The 20,888-nt window shown below is 42.6% G+C and overlaps 1 protein-coding gene and 1 long non-coding RNA gene across 5 annotated transcripts in view; one reads left to right on the top strand and one right to left on the bottom strand.

Moving 5' to 3' along the window:
• Positions 1 to 9,047, bottom strand: part of LOC134921258 (uncharacterized) — a 95,979-nt gene extending 86,932 nt beyond the window's left edge. Inside the window, exon 1 of the long non-coding RNA XR_010177474.1 lies at positions 8,987 to 9,047. This is a non-coding gene — a long non-coding RNA (uncharacterized LOC134921258). The remainder of the gene's footprint in view (positions 1 to 8,986) is intronic.
• ARHGAP10 (Rho GTPase activating protein 10) overlaps positions 1 to 20,888 on the top strand; it is a 614,077-nt gene that overhangs the window by 493,005 nt on the left and 100,184 nt on the right. For all 4 annotated transcript variants that reach the window (XM_063920579.1, XM_063920578.1, XM_063920581.1 and 1 more), the window contains exon 20: positions 6,210 to 6,366. In XM_063920579.1, the coding sequence (XP_063776649.1) occupies positions 6,210 to 6,366 (157 nt within the window). The remainder of the gene's footprint in view (positions 1 to 6,209; positions 6,367 to 20,888) is intronic.

Genomic DNA, 20,888 nt, shown 5'->3' with positions numbered 1-20,888 from the left:
AGAACACCAACATTGGCAAATTCGCCACTGGCGCCCTGTGCTATTCACAGATGAAAGCATGTTCTCATTGAGCACGTGACAGATGTGACAGAGTCTGGAGACGCCAAGGAGAACTTTCTGCTGCCTGCAACATCCTCCAGCATGACCGGTTTGGCAGTGGGTCAGTAATGGTGTGGGGGGGCATTTCTTTGGGGGGCCGCACAGCCCTCCATGTGCTCGCCAGAGGTATCCTGACTGCCATTAGGTACCGAGATGAGATCCTCAGACCCCTTGTGAGACCATATGCTGGTGCGGTTGGCCCTGGGTTCCTCCTAATGCAAGACAATTCTAGATCTCATGTGGCTGGAGTGTGTCAGCAGTTCCTGCAAGACGAAGGCATTGATGCTATGGACTGGCCCGCCCGTTCCCCAGACCTGAATCCAATTGAGCACATCTGGAACATCATGTCTCGCTCCATCCACCAATGCCACGTTGCACCACAGACTGTCCAGGAGTTGGCGGATGCTTTAGTCCAGGTCTGGGAGGAAATCCCTCAGGAGACCATCCGCCACCTCATCAGGAGCATGCCCAGGCTTTGTAGGGAGGTCATACAGGCACGTGGAGGCCACACACTCTACTGAGGCTCATTTTGACTTGTTTTAAGGACATTACATCAAAGTTGGATCAGCCTGTAGTGTGTTTTCCACTTTAATTTTGAGGGTGACTCCAAATCCAGACCTCCATGGGTTAATAAATTTGATTTCCATTGATAATTTTTGTGTGATTATGTTGTCAGCACATTCAACTATGTAAAGAACAAAGTATTTAATAAGAATATTTCATTCATTCAGATCTAGGATGTGTTATTTTAGTGTTCCCTTTATTTTTTTGAGCAGTGTATATATGTGTGTGTGTGTGTGTGTGTGTGTGTGTGTGTGTGTGTGTATATATATATATATATATATATTAGTGATGTGCACCGGAAATTTTTTGGGTTTTGGATTCGGGTTCCGCGGCCGTGTTATGGATGCAGACGCGTTTTGGCAAAACCTTCCTGAAAATTTTTTGCCGGATTCGGGTGTGTTTTGGATTCGGGTGTTTTTTTACAAAAAACTCTCAAAAACAGCTTAAATCATAGAATTTGGGGATCATTTTGATCCCATAGTATTATTAACCTCAATAACCATAATTTCCACTCATTTCCAGTCTATTCTGAATACCTCACACCTCACAATATTATTTTTAGTCCTAAAATTTGCACCGAGGTCGCTGGATGGCTAAGCTAAGCGACCCAAGTGGCCGACACAAATACCTGGTCCATCTAGGAGTGTCACTGCAGTGTCAGACAGTATGGCAGATTTAAAAAATAGTCCCCAAACAGCACATGATGCAAAGAAAAAAAGAGGTGCAATGAGGTAGCTGTGTGACTAAGCTAAGCGACCCAAGTGGCCGACACAAACACCTGGCCCATCTAGGAGTGTCACTGCAGTGTCAGACAGTATGGCAGATTTAAAAAATAGTCCCCAAACAGCACATGATGCAAAGAAAAAAAGAGGTGCACAAAGGTCGCTGGATGGCTAAGCTAATCGACCCAAGTGGCCGACACAAACACCTGGCCCATCTAGGAGTGGCACTGCAGTTTTCTAGCGAGAGGATGAGTGCTTCCATCCTCATGTGAATCTGAACCACTAGCCATGAACATAGGCCAGGGCCTCAGCCGTTCCTTGCCACTCCGTGTCGTAAATGGCATATTGGCAAGTTTACGCTTCTCATCAGACGCTTTTAATTTTGATTTTTGGGTCATTTTACTGAACTTTTGTAGTATACTTGACGACACAGAGGTAGAGCAGTTGACTACTGTACCGTACTGCTATATATATATACTGGTGGTCAGCAAAATTCTGCACTGTCCTCCTACTATATACTGCGCACAACTAAAATGCAGCACAGGTATGGATGCATAGTATACTTGACGACACAGAGGTAGAGCAGTGGACTACTGTACCGTACTGCTATATATATACTGGTGGTCAGCAAAATTCTGCACTGTCCTCCTACTATATACTGCGCACAACTAAAATGCAGCACAGGTATGGATGCATAGTATACTTGACAACACAGAGGTAGATCAGTGGACTACTGTACCGTACTGCTATATATATACTGGTGGTCAGCAAAATTCTGCACTGTCCTCCTACTATATACTGCGCACAACTAAAATGCAGTACAGGTATGGATGCATAGTATACTTGACGACACAGAGGTAGAGCAGTGGACTACTGTACCGTACTGCTATATATATACTGGTGGTCACAGCAAAATTCTGCACTGTCCTCCTACTATATAATACAATGCAGCACAGATCTGGAGCGTTTTTCAGGCAGAGAACGTAGATATTTGCAGCACACTGAGCACAGATATTTGCAGCACACTGAACACAGAAACTGAGAGAACGCAGCCACATCCTCTCACTATCATCTCCAAAGCACGAGTGAAAATGGCTGCGACGCGCGGCTCCTTATATAGAATATGAATCTCGCGAGAATCCGACAGCAGGATGATGACGTTCGGGCGTGCTCGGGTTAACCGAGCAAGGCGGGAAGATCCGAGACTGCCTCAGAACCGTGTAAAATGGGTGAAGTTCGGGGGGGTTCGGATCCCGAGGAACCGAACCCGATCATCACTAATATATATATATATATATATATATATATATATATATATATATAGTATGTAATAATATGGGCTGTGAAAAATCCCTGATTGCCTTCTGTTCCTGTCGAATATAAATATATATACTGAAGAATTTTCTGGGAGGGATGGTAACCTCCAATCTAGAAGGAACAGGGCGGCACTCATCGGTCTCTTGTAGATGTTATATTGTGCAATTCAGGCATTACATGAATACAAGAGTAAAAAACGTTGTTTCAAGGCCTTTTCGTCAGGTTGTGCTGTGTCATGGAACCAAATTTGCATCACACAGCACAACCTGATGAAAAGGCCCCCGGGCCTTGAAATGTCATTTTTGCTTGTATGTGCGTAATACTTTAATTGCACAATAGTGGAGGTTGCCATACCTGCCAGAAGATTCTTCAGTATATTTCCATAAGGAGGGCATCCCGGAACTACTGTATTTCTTTGTTTATCCAAAGTGTCAGATGTCACTGCAATAATAGTTAGCATTACTGCCTCACAGCATCAGAAATTGTGGGGCCCAGAACTGACAAAATAGGCAGCCCCCCTCCAAAAAAATAATAATAATAATAATAATAATAATAATAATAATATAAAAAGTCAAATAATCAATATATATTTAAAAAATAAACAAATAAATCCTGTGCACATACGGAGCAACACTATATTAATGCCCCTTGCACCATATTAATGCCCCCAGTAGTGGTGCTGCTTATACACATAATGCCCCCCCCCCCTTCCCCAATAGAGGTGCCGCTTACACACAAACTGCCCCCAGTAGCGGTGGCGCTTAAACACAAACTGCCTCCTGTAGCGATGCCGCTTATACATGCCTCCAATAGTAGTGCCGCTTACACACAATGACTACATACATACATACATACATACATACACACGCAGATACACACATACCCATACATACATACATACATACATACATACATACACACACACACTTTCTCTCTCTTCTCACTCTCCCTCAACTTACCTATCACAGGCTGGCAGGAGCTGTTGCAGATTCTTCTGTGGTACCAGCCAGCCTGGTCCCATGTAGCCCCGCCCCCTTTTCATGCCCGAGTCCTAACACTGTCACAAGAGGGGAGAGGACACTGCAGGCTTCAGTTGAAAACGTCCCTCCCAAAATGGCTACCACCTCATAGGAGACAGTTATTAAAGATACTGGAGGAGCCTCCTCTAGTATCTTTAATAACGGTCTCCTATGAGGCGGTGGCCATTTTGTGAGGGACACATACAATTGATGCTTGCAGCTTCCTCCCCTCCTTTGTCGGAGTCAGATCTCTGCACGAAAAGGGGGCGGAGCAGACAGCGGACGGCAGCATGAGCGGCCCGGGCCTTCTCCTCTCTGTTAGAGAGGCCGGGCCCGGGTCTACTGTGCCCGCAGCACTTCCTCTGATGGCGGGCCTGCATTGAAGTCATTGGTTTTATTCCCACCATGGCCCTAACTGTGTGGAGTTTGTATATTCTCCCCGTGCTTGTGTGGGTTTCCTCCGGGTACTCCGGTTTTCTCCCACAATCCAAATATATACAGGTAGGTTAATTGACTCCCAACAAAAATTAACTCTAGTGTGTGCGTGTACATGTGTTAAGTAATACTTTTCTGCTACCTAATGCTATGTATGTAATAATAATAAGTGGTTCTTTTCTGCTATCAAATGCCATGTTTGTAATATATATATATATATATATATATATATATACACACACCTACACACACTGTGTGTGTGTGTGTGTGTGTGTGTGTGTGTGTATATATATATATATATGTGTGTGTGTGTGTTTGTGTAATTCCCTTATGTGTGTGTCACCATCTGCACCATGTTAATTGCACTTGCCCATGGAGGTTCATACAGTAGGCAAGTTATGAGTGTAATGTATTTAGTTGGTCATGCTCGCCTCTACCACTAAAACAATGATCTGTATAGTGTTTCTGATTGCAGTTAAAGAGGTAGTAAAGGCACTATTTAAAATTAACATACCAAAAGCATGCTGTACATCAGAGCTCGTCCCCTGTTACAGGGACAGTCCTTGACACTGTCCTTAAGATGTGGGTGGCATGTTAAATGTCTGTTATGGAGCTGAAAGGTAATACAGTGAAATATTGTGTTAACACTGGAGTATATATTTGCCCTTTATTGTTCAGATCTGGAATTTTGCAGTTTGGTGGTCTTGTAAACTGCTTATATTCAGCATTAGTGCTGGTCACACATTCTGTAATATCATACATAGTAACTGGCAGTTGTCCTGATATTGTAACATGTGGTCTGGAAATAGCTACAATCCCACTATTAATCCAAACCAAATTATTTTAATGACTATTTAGTCGGTCGTGTTGGAATATTCACTTATGAAATGCAGATACTGCTTCTGGATTGTATCAGTGGTCATTGAACTACACTAATGGGCCCTACACACTGGCCGATGTGTGCTGCTGATATGAACAATCTCGTTCAGTAATGAACGAGAAATTGTTCATATCGCTCAGTGTGTAGGCACCAACGATGAACGATGCGCGGCCCCGCTTTCGTTCATCGTTGGTGCCGTGTTGTTTATGCCTGCAAGCCTATATGGACAATATCGTCCATATTAGCATGCAGGGCTATGGGGCCGGGTGATGTCATGGAGTGAAGAAACTTCACTCCCCCCATCGCCCACTTGTCCCGACGCCGGGATGGCCGTATCAGCCGCCGGGCACCTCGGCTGCAAATCTTTAAATGTGTAGGGTCTGTAACTGTAATCCCAGAAGTGGTTGGCTGCTGAGACTTACTTGTCATAACTGGTCCAGTATTACAATTAAACTGTGGACACACTGGATATTGGTCTTTTCTGTAGTTACTTGGTAACAATCATTTATGTGTGGAAATATATCTATAGATGTAGTGACTTAATTACGGGTATGAGGATGTGAAACTTGTCACTGTAGACAGGTGATTTGAGTTCTCCTTCCTTGATTGTCTGTTACCAGTAGCAATTTTATGTGGCGGTGGCAATGAAACAAGTAACGAATATCAAAAGCATTGTATCAACTGGAATATAAGGGAAAATATGGAAGTTCTCTTTATATTTCTGCACCTGAAAATGGATATTTGGGTAAAAAGAAAGTAGCTGTGCAAAGTGTTCAGCAGCAGACAGACCACTATTGTAATGAGTAATACAATAAACTACTGTAAATAGGTAATTAGGATTCTGTCAGCAGTTCATATTTGTGTGCCGGTGTTGAGGGCTGCTTATAGCCCACCACTGTGTTAGACCATGAGCGGAATCCTTCTGGAGATGTCATCATACTTCAATACTTCCTTAAAGAATCTTTAAATGCTTCCAACAACGAATGTATTATTTTTTATTTACAAAATATAAACACTGTATTATTATCATTTATAAAATGTAACCGTTTCTGATGGTTTTTTCTTTTCTGACTTATTTTGACTTCTCTTATTGTGTTTTATTAGAATCTGTAGTATGCGTTTTCCACGTTCTTTAGAATCACTTATTTTTATTTATTTTGTTCCTTTCTGCAGCTGATAATAATTCTACTAAAGAAGAAACCCCTACAGGTAGCACAGACTCGCTTTCTCCGGAGTCTCTTACACCTACAGCTACGTGCATCAATTCTGCACATGAGAGAAATCATCTTATTGCAGACACCAGTGATCTCTTGGAGTGGGCTACCTCAGAGTAAGTTTCTATGTTTTCTTTATGTACTTCCTATTGGTTGTTTTGACATCATTTATTACTAATTACACTTTTCACTGAATCTCTGTAACTGACCCCCCAGATTCTCGGCCAACGTCCATAGCTTCTGTAATATGATATTGCAATCAAACTTCAGATGAACTAGTTATATTCCTGCTGCTGTAACTTACCTGTAAGATGACCGTAATGCTTTATGCCAAGTGTCTAATGGTTTTTAATGAAGAATGCCAAGATTGACTATTCCTTCCATCCGAAGGAGATCTGTCATTGCTGAAGCCTTTTAAATCCCAAAGGTTAAGGAAACATTTTATATAACAATATCTCCGCTTCCCAGAGAATATGACTCTTGGAACATTTTCCATATTTACTAAACCTAATCTTATTTGTATCTTTAGTATTGCTACAGTATGGGGTATGACTAGAAATAACTGGGCACCTTGCTGAAAATATAGATGGGATTACACACTCCCAACTGTGAAAATAAGGATAGTCAAAATCATAAAGCGTTCAGCGATCATATAAATCGTTCAGGTCTTCAATATAGAGCATGGAACTACAGTGCTTGCTTTTTCATATGCTGGTTGTCACTGATAGTACAATGGCCTGTGTATAACAGAAATTGAGATGTTCTCTATTTGTGAATGTGCAGAATATTTTAAGTGAGACATAGCAATAAATGGACGTACAGTATGAAAGCTGTATTCAGGTAGTAGTGTGCTGGAAGCCAGAGAAGGATGGTGGAGAGGTGTTGTCTTATTTTAACTGCTCATGCAGGTCATGCAAATCCATTTTTTTAATTCAACATTATAAAATTATATCCTATACATCAAAGACTCTCAATGCTTCACATAAATTTGAACAAATTGGCCATTTTTAGTGTCTATGGGGCATATTTATTAAAGAATATTTGGGGGTGTTTTTGGGGACACCCACAAATATAAAGGCTCCCCGGGATTTACTGACAGCTTCCGGAGCTTGGTTTACTGTATAGCAGATTCTTTTGGAAAAGGATTGTTAGGATCACTCTATGATGGCACCACTGATGCATGCACAGGCCAGTGACTACACATGCACAGGACACGCGCCCACTCTGAACCCGGTAGCAGGGTGATAACTGAAGATTATGCTGTTACCAGAGCTTGAGCTCCCACAAAAGGAGATTGCTAAACTTTGTGTGGAAATTTTCATTTTCATGATGCAACTTTAGACAAAAGTAATTTAGCACAAAGGCATTAAAAATGCGGACTGGAATAAATGGGGCCCTGAAAACCCCCAAAAAGTGTCTCAACAACTAAATAGAGTTTATCAGCTGTTGGCAGAGACAATGGGCAAATCTTGACTGGCAAGAAACACCTCTGACCATACATGTGGTTATCTTCTGACTGCACCATCTACGCCTTCTGTCAGCCAACTGTTCTACCCTAATGCTGAAGGGACAACCACCCAGGATTATGACATTATGGGGGCAGATTCAATTGGTAGCGAGGGTTAATGATTTAAAAAAACTTTGCTTCCATCGCACCCAATTTGGGTCCCAAAATAATAATAATAATAAAAGAATAAAAGATGCATTTTATGTCCCGCAGGGTTTTTTCAATTTCCCACTGGCATTTGGTTCCCCCTATAAGACCAACCGTCCTTCTCTATATAGAAATAATATTAATTTTAAATTTTTCTTGTCTTTTTCAGAGCTATTTAATGTTCTTTTGCAATACCCAAACAATATTAAATGCCATTTTGAGTTTATTAAAACTGTTAGCCATTATTTTCTGTTAAAAATGAAATCCCACCAAATCCTCATTGTGATAGGTAAACGGAACATGTTTGTTTGTTTATTTGATATGATATTCAGTTATCTTTAGTCCACTCTCCATCTACAACTTTCATATAAATAAATTTAGGTACTGGAGCTCAGTACAGTATAGACAAGTATACCAGAATACAACTTACTATATGTTTCTACCTGTCCTGAACTGTCATTTGCAGTAAATAAAAAAATAACCTTGGCATCTTTTTCCATGAATATGTTTGAGTACAGAGGTGCACTCATGTTAATCTGATAATCCTCCATCAGGAAGCATACAGTGGTGGCACTGAGTTCCTTACTAAGGCATTGTATTACTTGGCAGCTGGTTTGCTTTGTTTTGCTTGAAAGGCTGTCTGAATGGCATTTGACTCTGCAGACTTCAAACTTCATGAAAATATGAAGGCACAGAGTAGCCTATTTTTGTCTAGGAAAAGGGATTCTTTTTATGTTAGATGAGGTCTAACAGCTGTCAAACCACTGAAAAATCGCCATACACCCAGACCTTTCACCTAAACAAAGCAGGAAACTCATGGACAGATTCACTTGCAGTTGTAACATACATGTGTGTTACGTACAAACTGATTATACATCTTCTGTATATCATTGTACTGTAAGCATAAAGTATTTGTATTTTTAAAATTCCAATCTTTAATCCGTAAAATAACTATGTTTTACATTCTGAATGGTAGTAATCTATTGAAATCTAAGCTTAAAACAAAATAAAATATATTTTCTTAAGAGTCAATATTAAATACTTCCAATCTACCGCCCTATTTTACTGGAAATTGTACTTACCTGTAAGATTGCTGAGTGCTTTCTCAGAGCTTTACAAAATGTTCAGAAATCCAATTGTCTTGTTTCTGGAATTTTGTTTCCGAAAAATACAGCACATTGCTTATTTATGATCATTTTTAAAGATGTTATAATTTTCAAAACAGTTACAAGATTGTCAAGGCCATAAACAATTCTTTAGAAGGAAAAAAAAACAAGACCTTTGGTAAGGTCTTTCAATCACAGTTTGCGATAATATTCATATGGTTTGTAATGAACTTTATTTCATGTTCCAGTTTGCTGCATGTATTGTTTGGTGGTGGGTGGGGGGGGGGGGGGATTATTCTGAAAGAGGAGCTGAATCCAACATCTTGACAGTTATATATTTTTTGCTGTTTTACAGTAAAGGATAGCTACTAGTTGCCTACCTTCTCGCAATGTCAGGAAGGTTCCCAGATTATTGGGAGACCTACTAGACTCTTGATTGAATGGGCAAAACTCCCTGATGTCCATGCACCCATTGTAAATGGCAGATGTCGCCGTAATCTGTGGTGCCACACAACATTTGCTGTGAGCTGCCTAATTCTAATGCGATGCAGAAGCATGCGGCCAGCAGGTTTCAATTTGCACAACAATTGCTCCTGTTAGTGTTGGATGTGCTCGTGTGGCTCCGTTACAAGCCTCACTCCTCCCCTGCCTGCTTTAAGCACTTTGATTGTACACATGGACCCGGCCTGGCCTGCAGTAATGTGAAGTGTATAGCGCTGGAACTTGCCAGTAGAAGAGAAGGTAAGTGATCACAGGCCCAACCAATTCCAAGCCCATCCTTTGTCTTCCCTCACCCCTAGTTCCCTAGCCCAGCACTGACTGCCTCTTGAACTTTGTGGGTCAATTCAATTCAGGGGTAAATTACCAGTGATGCCTGCAATGGCATTGAAACACCAGCAGTGGCACACCAAATTTCCCCCAATTTCTACCCAAAATTGTCTATTTTTGTTGGCCTCAGGGGTGTTTATAAAAATATGCAATCTAAGTGCTATCGCATGTGCATAATTTATGCTTTGTAGACTGTAAGGGGGAGATTCAATTCTTTTCACCCCTTTGCACACTCGTTCTGTTTCTGCCCTCAGGGACGTTGTATCATTATTTCAGCTCGCTACCCCGGAGTAGTGAGGCACCTAACCCTTTACACAGTAAACCTGATTACTATGGGCACAATATGCACGATAACAGAGATCATTTTAGAAAGAAAATTGGGCATGATATATCATTTGAATCTCACCCTAAGTATTGCCTGCAATTGAATTGCACGATCATGTATGTTTGTGTCAGTTTTTCTCTGAAACCAACCCCTCCCTCACCCCCACCTGTCTCTATCATCCCCATTTTCTAGACATGCTCCATGAGCACCAATGTCCCTGAAATATTTTTTTTACAGTATGTTTTGTTTTTTTAAAATAAAATACAATAATTAATGTTGTTTGATATAAACAAACAAAAAACCCCACAAATTTTTTATTACCGTTCATTCTCCACACTTACTGTGGTCCCCCCTCGATGATGGACAAACACTATGCTCCATTCTCATCTTTTTTTTTTTTTTTATATATATTCTTTATTTTGGTTTTTCAGAAAAAACAAAGATGTTACAAATAGTACAATATTGTATAAACACATGGGTCGATAGACCAATATAGCATAGAACATCTAGAATCCACAAAAAAGACAAGACAAAGGGTAGAGGGGGGAAAAGGGGAAAGTCAGGGAAGGGGAATGAGTGAGCTAATCAATCTGAACTAGGTGCAAGTATGGGTTCCGTACAGTGAGGTGGACTACACAAGAAAGCAGTATCATGGTGAGTCTAGTGGGATCTGGTCTTTGTAGGTGGAGGTAGATTTAAATTCCAGCCAAGAAAACCACGTGGCGACATAGTCGGCATGTGTGTCTAGGACTGAATGAAAAATATCCTCCATTGTTCCATAAAATTCTATCCGCTGGAACCATTCCCATATTCTGGGGGGGGGGGCGGAGACTTCCAGTGGACCGGTACCACCGCCCTCACTGCGTTGTTCAGATGCTCGAGAAGGGAATGTTTATACTTTGCTAGTGGAATTGCAGTGTGGGAGAGCAACCAGAAGTCAATCCCAGTAGGAGCCTGAAACACCAGGATTTCGGAGGAAATTTGAATAACCTGGCCCCAAAAGGTAGCGATCAGTGGGCAGTCCCACCATATATGAATAAGGGTACCTTGGTCCTTTCCACACCTCCAGCACAACGGGGATACTGAAGGAAAGAACTTATGCAGAAGGGAGGGACATCGATACCACCTAGTAAGCAATTTATACTGTGTTTCAGTGACTTCTAAACTTGTAGAGCAACGGGACATAACTTCACAGTGTTTCTTCCAATTAATATGTATCCCTCTAGGTGCAAGATCAGCATCCCATTTCGTACAGAAAGCGGGATCTCCTGTGAAACGACCATGTAGCAATATCTTATATATACCTGATACAACATGGGTGGGTTCAGAGGATTGGGAACACATTGCTTCAAAAGGTGTAATGCTGCTAGTTAACGCAGTAGCTGCCCTGTGAGACAAAGTAAAGTGACGAGTTTGGAGATAGAACCAGAAGTCAGTCGCAGGAATATCAGTGCCCTCCCTGAGTTCGACAAAAGATTTGACCTTCCCCCCGGAGAGCAAATGTGTTACCCTAGTCAAGCCTGCCTGTTTCCATCTGGCTGCCGCACCTCCACCCATACCCCGCCCAAACAGTGGGTTGTCAAGAAGCGGGAGAAGCAGGGAAGTTGATGAAGAAAGACCCAGTCTATAACGCAGTGTTTTCCATAGAGCTAAAGTGGGTCCAACCGTCAGGTGTGGGGAGCGGCCAATGGTACTAAGCCAGGGTACTGCCTGTAATTGTAGACCCGAGGACCGTCTCTCCAAGTCAACCCACTGCTTAGAGCCGGCACCAGGTCGCAACCAATCCAGGATCCTATTCAAAATCGTGGCCTGATAATATGTCGAAACCATGGGCAGCTGTTGGCCCCCCTGAGCCTTCCTATAGAATAAGTAGCAATGCTTGAACCTGGGCTTCCTGCCACCCCAAACAAATCGGCTAATAGCTTTGTGTGTGTGTACCAAAAACTGATGGGGGAGCTTTAAGGGGATAGTCTGGAAGAGATACAGCAGCCGTGGCAGGATATTCATTTTCACAATGCTCATACGGCCTAGCCAGGAGAACTTCTGTTGAAGCCACTGCGACATTTCCTTACGCAGCTTACGCAGTAAAGGGAGGTGATTTAGAGTGACTGTAGTCGAAAGGGAGGAGGGGATCAAAATGCCTAAATATTTAATGTGTGTGGGGTGCCAGGTGAAGGGAAACATAGTCTTCAGGGATGAGACTAAGTCAGCGGGGAGGGAGATATTAAGGGCCGTCGATTTAGCATAATTAATCTTAAAATTGGATAATGCTCCAAAGCGTGCAAATTCTTTCATAAGAGTAGACAGGAACACAGCAGGGTTTGTAACGACCGCCAGAAGGTCGTCCGCGAACAATGCAAGTCTATGTTCATTTCCACCCACTTTCAAGCCAGTGATATCAGGGTTCTGCCGAATGGCCCTAGCCAGAGCCTCCATGCAGATAACAAATATCAATGGTGACAACGGGCATCCCTGCCTAGTCCCATTAGAGATGGCTATCGGGTCAGAAAGTATTCCGTTCACCTGCACCTGCGCCGAGGGAGCTCGATATAGCGCCAAGATTTTTTGCAAGAACACCTCCCCAGGCCCAATCGTCGCAGTGTCATTTCCATAAAGACCCAGTCAATGCGGTCAAAGGCTTTCTCAGCGTCTATGGAGAGAAGCATCATAGGAGCCTTAACGGAGCTTGCATGGGCTATCAGGTCAATCACTCTTATGGTGTTGTCCCTTGCTTCTCTACCTCGAACGAAGCCAACCTGATCCAAGTGTATCACAGCCGGCAGCAACAAACACAGGCGGTTCGCTAAGAGTTTAGCATACAATTTAATATCAACGTTAAGGAGGGAGATTGGCCTGTAACTGGATGGCAATGATGGGTCTTTCCCGTCTTTAGGGATGACCGTGACGTAGGCCCCTAAGGACTGATTTGAAAAGGGGGCCTGCGGAGAGACAGAATTGCAAGCGCGGAGCAAGAGAGGGAGAAGTTTATCCTGAAACGTTTTGTAATAAGATATGGGGAAGCCGTCGGGGCCCGGACTTTTACCAGACGGGGTGGACTTCAGGACGGACATAAGTTCGTCGCCTGTGAAAGGGTCTTCAAGGGCTTTAATTATAGCTGGGGAGAGGGACGGAAAATTAATCTCCTCTAGGAAATCCTCTACTGCCTTCCAATGTATTGACTGCTCACATTGGGAGCGCAGTGATGTCAAATGATAGAGTTTCGTATAGTACACATGAAAGATCTCAGCCTTCTTACCGTCAGAAGCAAGAGGCACACCAGAGGAGTCCCTAATCTCTTTAAGATAAGTTAGGGATCTTTGGGCACGAAGAGCACGGGCAAGAAGCTTCCCAGGCTTGTTACCCCACCTATGGAACTTGTGTCGGCAGCAGCGGAACGCCCTGCGGGTGCCTTCTTTCAGCAAATTATTAAGGGAAGACCGAGCTTCTTGCAGCTCTGCTAACACATCGGAAGTTAGTGTGGATTTATGTATGAGTTCCAGTCTTTTAATTTTAGCAAGTAGGGCTTCCCGACATTAATTTTTTTGTTTCTTGAGGAGGGAGCCCAGTTGGATGCATTTGCCTCTAATCACGCATTTATGGGCTTCCCATACCGTCACTGGGGAGACCTCGTCAGTCACATTAAGAGCAATATAATCCTCAATAGTACTTTCTAATTGGGCCCGACAGTCTGGGTCTCTGAGAAATCGCTCATTAAAGCGCCAACGCCATTGGTGCGGGGGAGGGTGGCGTAAAGATAGGATAAGAGTAGTGGGGGCATGGTCAGAGCCAACTATTTGACCTATTGTGGCATCTACAAGAAAATCAAGGGAGTTGTGATCCACAAAGAGATAGTCGATACGGGTATAACAATTGTGTGGGTAAGAGTAAAACGTGTAGTCCCTATCTTTGGGGTGGAGCAGGCGCCAGGTGACTTAAAGCGTCTAACATCATTTAAAGAGGATCTGGGTGCTCCAGTTGAAGTATCTAGAAGAGGCTCCAATGCCCAGTTAAGGTCGCCTCCTGTCACTAATACCCCTGCCAGAGATTGCTCTATCAGCTCCAACGCCTCCCTCATAAAACGGATCTGACCCTGATTAGGGAGATAAAGGTTAACAAATGTAAAAGTTTGGTCAGCAATAGTAGCCTTCACCAGCAGGCCCCTCCCATCTCCAATAGGAATTTCTGATACGTCATGCAATCTAATATGTTTAGCACATAAAATTGCAACCCCCTTGGCCTTAGCCCCAGAGAAATCATTATAATATCCCTGCGGGAAATGACGGGAGTGTAGCTTCGGAGAGGCACCTCTTTGAAAGTGTGTCTCCTGAAGGAACACCACGTCCGCTTTATCGGTATGTAGAGAGTGCAGAAGCCGGGATCTCTTCTCTGGGATGTTAAGGCCTTTTACGTTAAATGATACTAACTTTAAATTAGCCATAATGATATGTTACTGAGTAACTGCCTATAATACCTCATCCAAGTGGGGGGAGGGGGGAAGGAAAGCACAAGAGGAAGGACAGGGGGAGGTAACGTAGACAATAAAAGACAAAGAAAACAGCTGTCAATACAGCAGCAGTACTCTGCATCATTAGTCATGGGAAACCAGAAACGGCCCATGATCTACATCGCCATCAAATAGCATTGAGATACAAACAAAATTATTCAGTAGACAGAGCAGTTCGAATAAAGAAGAAACTGAATCAGAAGACTACGAGATCAAGCAAAGCACTGGGTGCCGAAGGCAAAATGGCATAACAGGTAACATTAACCCAATATAAAAGCGACACAACCTAGAAACCAATAAACAAAAACAAAAAACAAAGTACATAACTTGGCAGGAAGTGGCATTACCTAAGCAGCCACGGAAGGCAAACAAGTACTGAAGCAATTGCCGACATAGAACTATTCAACCAGCAGTGGAAGGAAATCGCAAATGAGAAAACAACATATCAAAAACACAATAAATATGTCAAGTAGTCACGTGTCCCTGGAAATTGTAACTGGAGGTCTTGCCCGCCTTCGTCGTCCCGTGTCATCTGCGGCAACTGTAGCAGCAGGAATGGTTGCAGATTCCTCGAACGTGTCATCCCATCGTCGCCTCCTAGGATTACGGACTCTCTGCCACCGTTCCACTTGGGGCGGAGGAGACAGTGAAAGTTCAAACGGGTCCAGCCAATTAGGGAGACTCGGGGCAGGGATATCTAGGGCTGAGCAGAAGTCCTTAACGCCATCATATTCCTGTGGGACAAAAAGGGTTCCTTTGTAGGTCACTTGGATAGATAATGGGAATCCCCACCGAAATTTGATGTTACGGTTTTTAAGTTCATCTGTGAGGGGGCGGATGATATACGCCTCTGTTGTAAGGTAGACCACGAGAGGTCCGGGAAAATTTGTATCCTATGGCCATCAAAAGTAATGTCCGGTGCCCGTCTGGCTGCTCTAAGAATCTCCTCTTTCTCCTGAAAGTAGTGGAGTCTGCAGATAACGTCACGGGGTCTTTCCATCGGCGTCCCTCTAGGACGCAAGGCCCGATGTGCCCTGTCAAACACCATCCGGTAGTCAGAGTCCGCTCCCAAAAGTTCATTGAGTATTTTGGTTAGAGCAGATTCAACGTTTTGGGGTGCGACGTCTAAAGGCAATCCCCGTATTCGCAGGTTATTCCGGCGTCCTCTGTTGTCCACGTCATCGAGTCTGTGGCCCATGGCTATCAGAGAACGCGACTGGCGAGAGATGAGATCATGGAGATCAGATATTGTAGAATCTGTCCTCTCAGAACAATCTTCCAATGTTACCACTCTGTCTGCGACCTGAGCGACATCGGACTGTATGGAAGAGAGACGGGTCTGAAAGGAATCCTATATCCGTTGTTCCATGGACTGAAGGTCTTGCTGCAGGTCCTGGCGGATGGGAAGGGACCGCAATTTGGAGAGGATGGTAGATAAATCTGAGGACTCCACCACAGGAGAAGATGGTGGAAGGAGAGCAGGGAGCCCCTCAGCCGTATTACCGGCCATGGCTCTGGAGAGCAAGGAGGACGAGGAAGGGGTGGATGAGGTAGAATCATTCACTGGTGGTCGGAATAGCGTCCGAAAAGCCTTGGCTTGGGATGAGTCGGCTGGAGTAGTTGACACTTTCTTGGTGGAACGTCTTCTCGGCATGAGGCACGGTGCTAAGCGTAGTCAGAAGGAATTATCGTCGAACTGGCTATCAACTGACAGGCGACATATCACGTGTTCCCCCCAGCGTGGCTCGGTCAGGTCATTGTAATTTAAAGGTCAGGCACCATGATGTGAAGGGTAGAGTATCGTAGTTGCAGAAAGCCGGATGTCCGCCAACATGTCGTGGTGCTCAATGAATCCCCTCTTCAGAAGAGCAGATACAGCAGCGGGGGGGAGGGGGGGTCTCCGCTATCTCCCCGTTATAGTATAAGAAAGTCTGAAGAAAGGGTGCAACTCAGGGAGTCGCCACAGGAGAGAGCTCCAGTCCCATCAAGGAAACAGGGTACATATAAGTGAGGCTGGCTGTGTCTCCCACAGTAGAAGGGAATGTAGGGCAATGAAGATTAACAGAAATATGGAGGCCAGGAGGGGGGGTGACAGCTGGGACACTGCACACAGCTAATCCCCAGTTGCCTGTAATTGAACAGTACCCAGCAGAATGTATCAGAAGCAGCCAGGCTGAGAGCACAGTGTGGAGGATGGTGCTCAGTAGCCCCTACGGCCAGCAGCGTATCCATTCTCATCTTTTTAAGACAAAGAAAGCATGTGCTGTTGATAAAAAGGCCATTTGTTTATTTAGCCACATACAGTAAAGTACAGTAAATGATTTGAGACAATTTTCACAAATTTATGGCTGGCAGCTTTCGGTATGTTCTAAAAGATTTTCTGGCTACACAGCTATTATGACATTCTAATTAGTGATGAGCGGATTCGGTTTTACTCGGTTTTACTCGGTTCTCAAAACCGAATCTTATTGGCTATCCAAAACACGTGACATCCGTGAGCCAATAAGATTCGGTTTTGAGAACCGAGTAAAACCGAGTAAAACCGAATCCGCTCATCTCTAATTCTAATAAAGGCAGTATAATCTTTTCTCCTCATTACAACTTAATAAAAGTATTTTTTTAATATTATTTATACATTAATCATTAATCAGATGGCCTATTAAAGCAAAGAAAAAAATTTGAACCTAACCACTGCGCTCAATAAGCAGCCTATGATTTACTTGATGAAGAGTATCACCCACACTCCAAAAACACAAACTTGCAACAATATCACCAATAATGAATCCCTTGGCGCTGAATGAACACAAATGTACACCAGTTCTTATTGAAATGTCACAAATAAACGTCCTTTTCTGTATTTGTCCTCAAAAAGAAGAGAGAAACACTTCATAGGGCAAAAGGTGTATGTTCAAAAATGTAATCAGGATGTCAATGATTAAGTGGACTCCTACCATGTATGTTGGTCTACAGTACAAGTAGACAAATGCACAGGTGTTTTGAGAGGGATTAGCAGCTACGTGTCCTCAAAAAAATTGGAAAAATTCCACCATAGCGTAATCAAATAATTTAATATGCAAAAACAATAAAACAGCTGTAAAATGTATACAGAGGCAGTAGTACTGGACTCTCACCCGGTGGAATGGTCCACTATGCAAAGCAGACAAACAAGCATGAGTGTGGTAAAATCAGGCATCCCTGCAAGCTCTATCCAACACCGGTGGTAGTCTAATCTCCTGTCCCCAACCTCCTTGCCAACGCGTTTCGATACTTCCTGGTATCTTTCTCAAAGCATAATGAGGTTGTGTTGAAGTGGGATATTTATACCCCTAAGAGTGGTTAAACCTAATTCAAGACATGGATCACTATCAACTAATGAAAACCTATCCTTGATATTGCACAATCCCAGTCCATTCGCACCAAGCCACTATGTCAGTGTAATTCTCCTCATTAGACCGAAACAATACCGGAAGTCGCATCCTGCGTTCCACTGCTGCCGGATCCAGTTCTGCAAGTCCAGTTCTTTCATAATCAAATATTTTTTTGTGCGGTCCACCATGCGTTCCACCTTCTTAGTATTAAAGTTAAAAAATGGTCTAGTATTACACTGAATTGACATAAGGTGAAATTTTCAAAGAAACCATTTTACTTCAAAATCCTTGTTCAAACCAAGCGGAACAAGGGTTTTGTATCTATAAATAAAACTCATTTCCTCCTTGGCGAACTTAACCATAATGTCTGTTTCTCTTGGCCAAGACTTACTTTCTTAAAACCATAGAAGTTTTTTATTTTGGAAGCATCACAATTATGGGCAACCTTAAATGAAGGGAAAGAGCATGTGTTTCTAATCCTTTACGGCTGTTCCTAACATGTTCACTAATTTTTAATTTTTAATTGTCTGCTCGTTCTTCCAATATAAAATTTCCTGCATTCACATTCGATTCCAGAAATAACATTAGATGTGTGGCAGGTGATAAAATCCTTAATAACTACTTGTTTGTTGTTAACTTTTAATTTGGTAGCCTGTTTCCCAAAAGAATTAGGAATGACTTTGCACCCTATACACGTGCCACATCTATGAAACTCCTCAGAGGTCACACCTCTATTTTTTATTGTACTTGGGTGAAAGCTCCTAACTAGTTTTTGTTTAAGATTAGGAGCTTTTCTAAAAATGCAGATGGGAAATTCAGGTAGTTCTTTCCCCAACACCGGATCTTTTTTGAGGATACCCCAATGTTTTTTAAAAATCTTAACCACATGATGATGTTGAGATGAAAATTGCAATATAAAAGACCATTTGAATCTATCTGTATCTGATTTGTTTTTAATACATTTTAGGTTTTACAATAAAACTATCACGGTTGGTATCTTTAACCAAATTGATGGCTATATCAATTTCCTCCTCCTCATAACCGCTAGACAGAAAGCAAGTTTTTAATTCCTTTGCTTGTGTAGAAAAAATACTCTGATCTGTACAGTTTATTTTAAGTCTTTTGAACTGTCCTGTGGGAATAGTGTCTAACCACTTTTTATGGTGACAACTTTTTTTATTAATATAAGCTCTTGAATCAGTAAGTTTAACATAGTTTTTGGCTTTGATTTGATTGTTTTCACTGTAAATAGTCAAATCCAAAAAATCTATACTTGATTCACTGATATTAAAAGAAAGAACAAAATTCTTATTGTTGGAATTGAGATATTTACAAAAATCCTCTAAAGAGCTTCTATCCCCTCACCAAATGAAGAGGATATCATCAATATAGCTGCGCCAGGACACCAGGTTCACCCCAAATGGCTTGTGGTTCCATATGGCCTCTAACTCCCACAATCCCATAAACATGTTAGCGTAACTTGGGGCGAACCTCGTGCACTGCACTGAAAGATTACTCCTGATTGTTTTACTTTCTAGTTTTTCTATATCATCTAGTACGACTTTACTAAACGTTTCAAGGAAATTACCCTTAAGATGGGCAGGAAAAAAAGTAGATTTGGGTCTGAAGGGAGTGGCAACTTCTGTGTCCATTTCTACCTCCTAATCACCCTTTAATAGAAAAAACTTTTTAAATGTGAATTTTCTCAAATACTTTTGAACATCTATAAAATACTGAATGAATCAATCTTAGTGGAAGGGGCAAACTTGAGCCCCTTTTCCAGTAATGATCTCTCTTCAAAGAGGACATGACTACTAAGATTGAAGGCCTATTAAAGCAATGGGTAGGCTCGGGAAGAATTACAGTATACTCAGGCTCATAAAGATAAGACCATCGTAATTTGAAAAGTCAAACTTGTATTGTACAGATGGAGCCACACTAGCTCCGTCTGTGATGGGCACGCCTACCGCCAAGAGTGTCTCCGTCCGACCGGGCACCCGCGACGGAGATGCGCCCCATTCACTGGAATGGAGAGAGTCTCTCCATCCACGCTCCCGGACAGAGATGCTTAGAATGGGGCGTCTCTGTGCACTCCCGGCATGACTAGGTGGACTGATCACCTAGTCACACCAGGAGTGCACGCCTGCGATGAAGCTGCCTCAGATGAGCGCGTCTCCATCTGTATATTTGTGTAAAAAGTAGCACTTTCAGTTTTTTTTCTCATTTTGACTGTATATCGATCTTTGTGCATGTCTGAGTCTGTATACAAAGTATGACAGAACTTGTTTTGGGAAAATTAGAACAAAAAACTTTTTACACAGATATACAATACAAGTGTGTCCTTTGAGGGAATTGAACCCTAGCTCACGGGCATGGTAAAAATCGGCAACATCACTATGCCAAGAGAGCCTTGGAGACAGGTGATGGACAGTTGCAGTGACATAACAGTGTCCCTCATTGTAATTTTTCTTTTTTTGTATATTGTGTCACAACTCTATCGCTTATTGTAATTATTTTTTTTTCTTTTAGAGAGCTGTGTAGAAGTCTGAACTTTGCTGAGCAAATCTTGTTCTGTGGTCAAATTTCTACTTAATGTAGGGATCATTTTATACAGCGCACCAAGGGAACTTTCAGTTGTAAGCCATGTTGTTACTGGGTGCCTACCGTTCCCGTGATTTCATACTCCGCCCTGCAGTATTAATGCATTAATACAGAGCTACTATATTTAATGTGCACTGGCCCTCTTGTCAGGGCTTGCTACATTGTTCAGTATTCTGTAGTGCCATATCCATCCACTGCTATTCAGCACTGTACTGTACTTTTCATTAGTTTCATTTCAATCGCCACCCAGTG

Source organism: Pseudophryne corroboree, chromosome 1, assembly GCF_028390025.1.
Source record: "Pseudophryne corroboree isolate aPseCor3 chromosome 1, aPseCor3.hap2, whole genome shotgun sequence".
Classification (NCBI taxonomy): domain Eukaryota; kingdom Metazoa; phylum Chordata; class Amphibia; order Anura; family Myobatrachidae; genus Pseudophryne; species Pseudophryne corroboree.
This window is presented reverse-complemented; position numbering and strand designations above follow the sequence as displayed.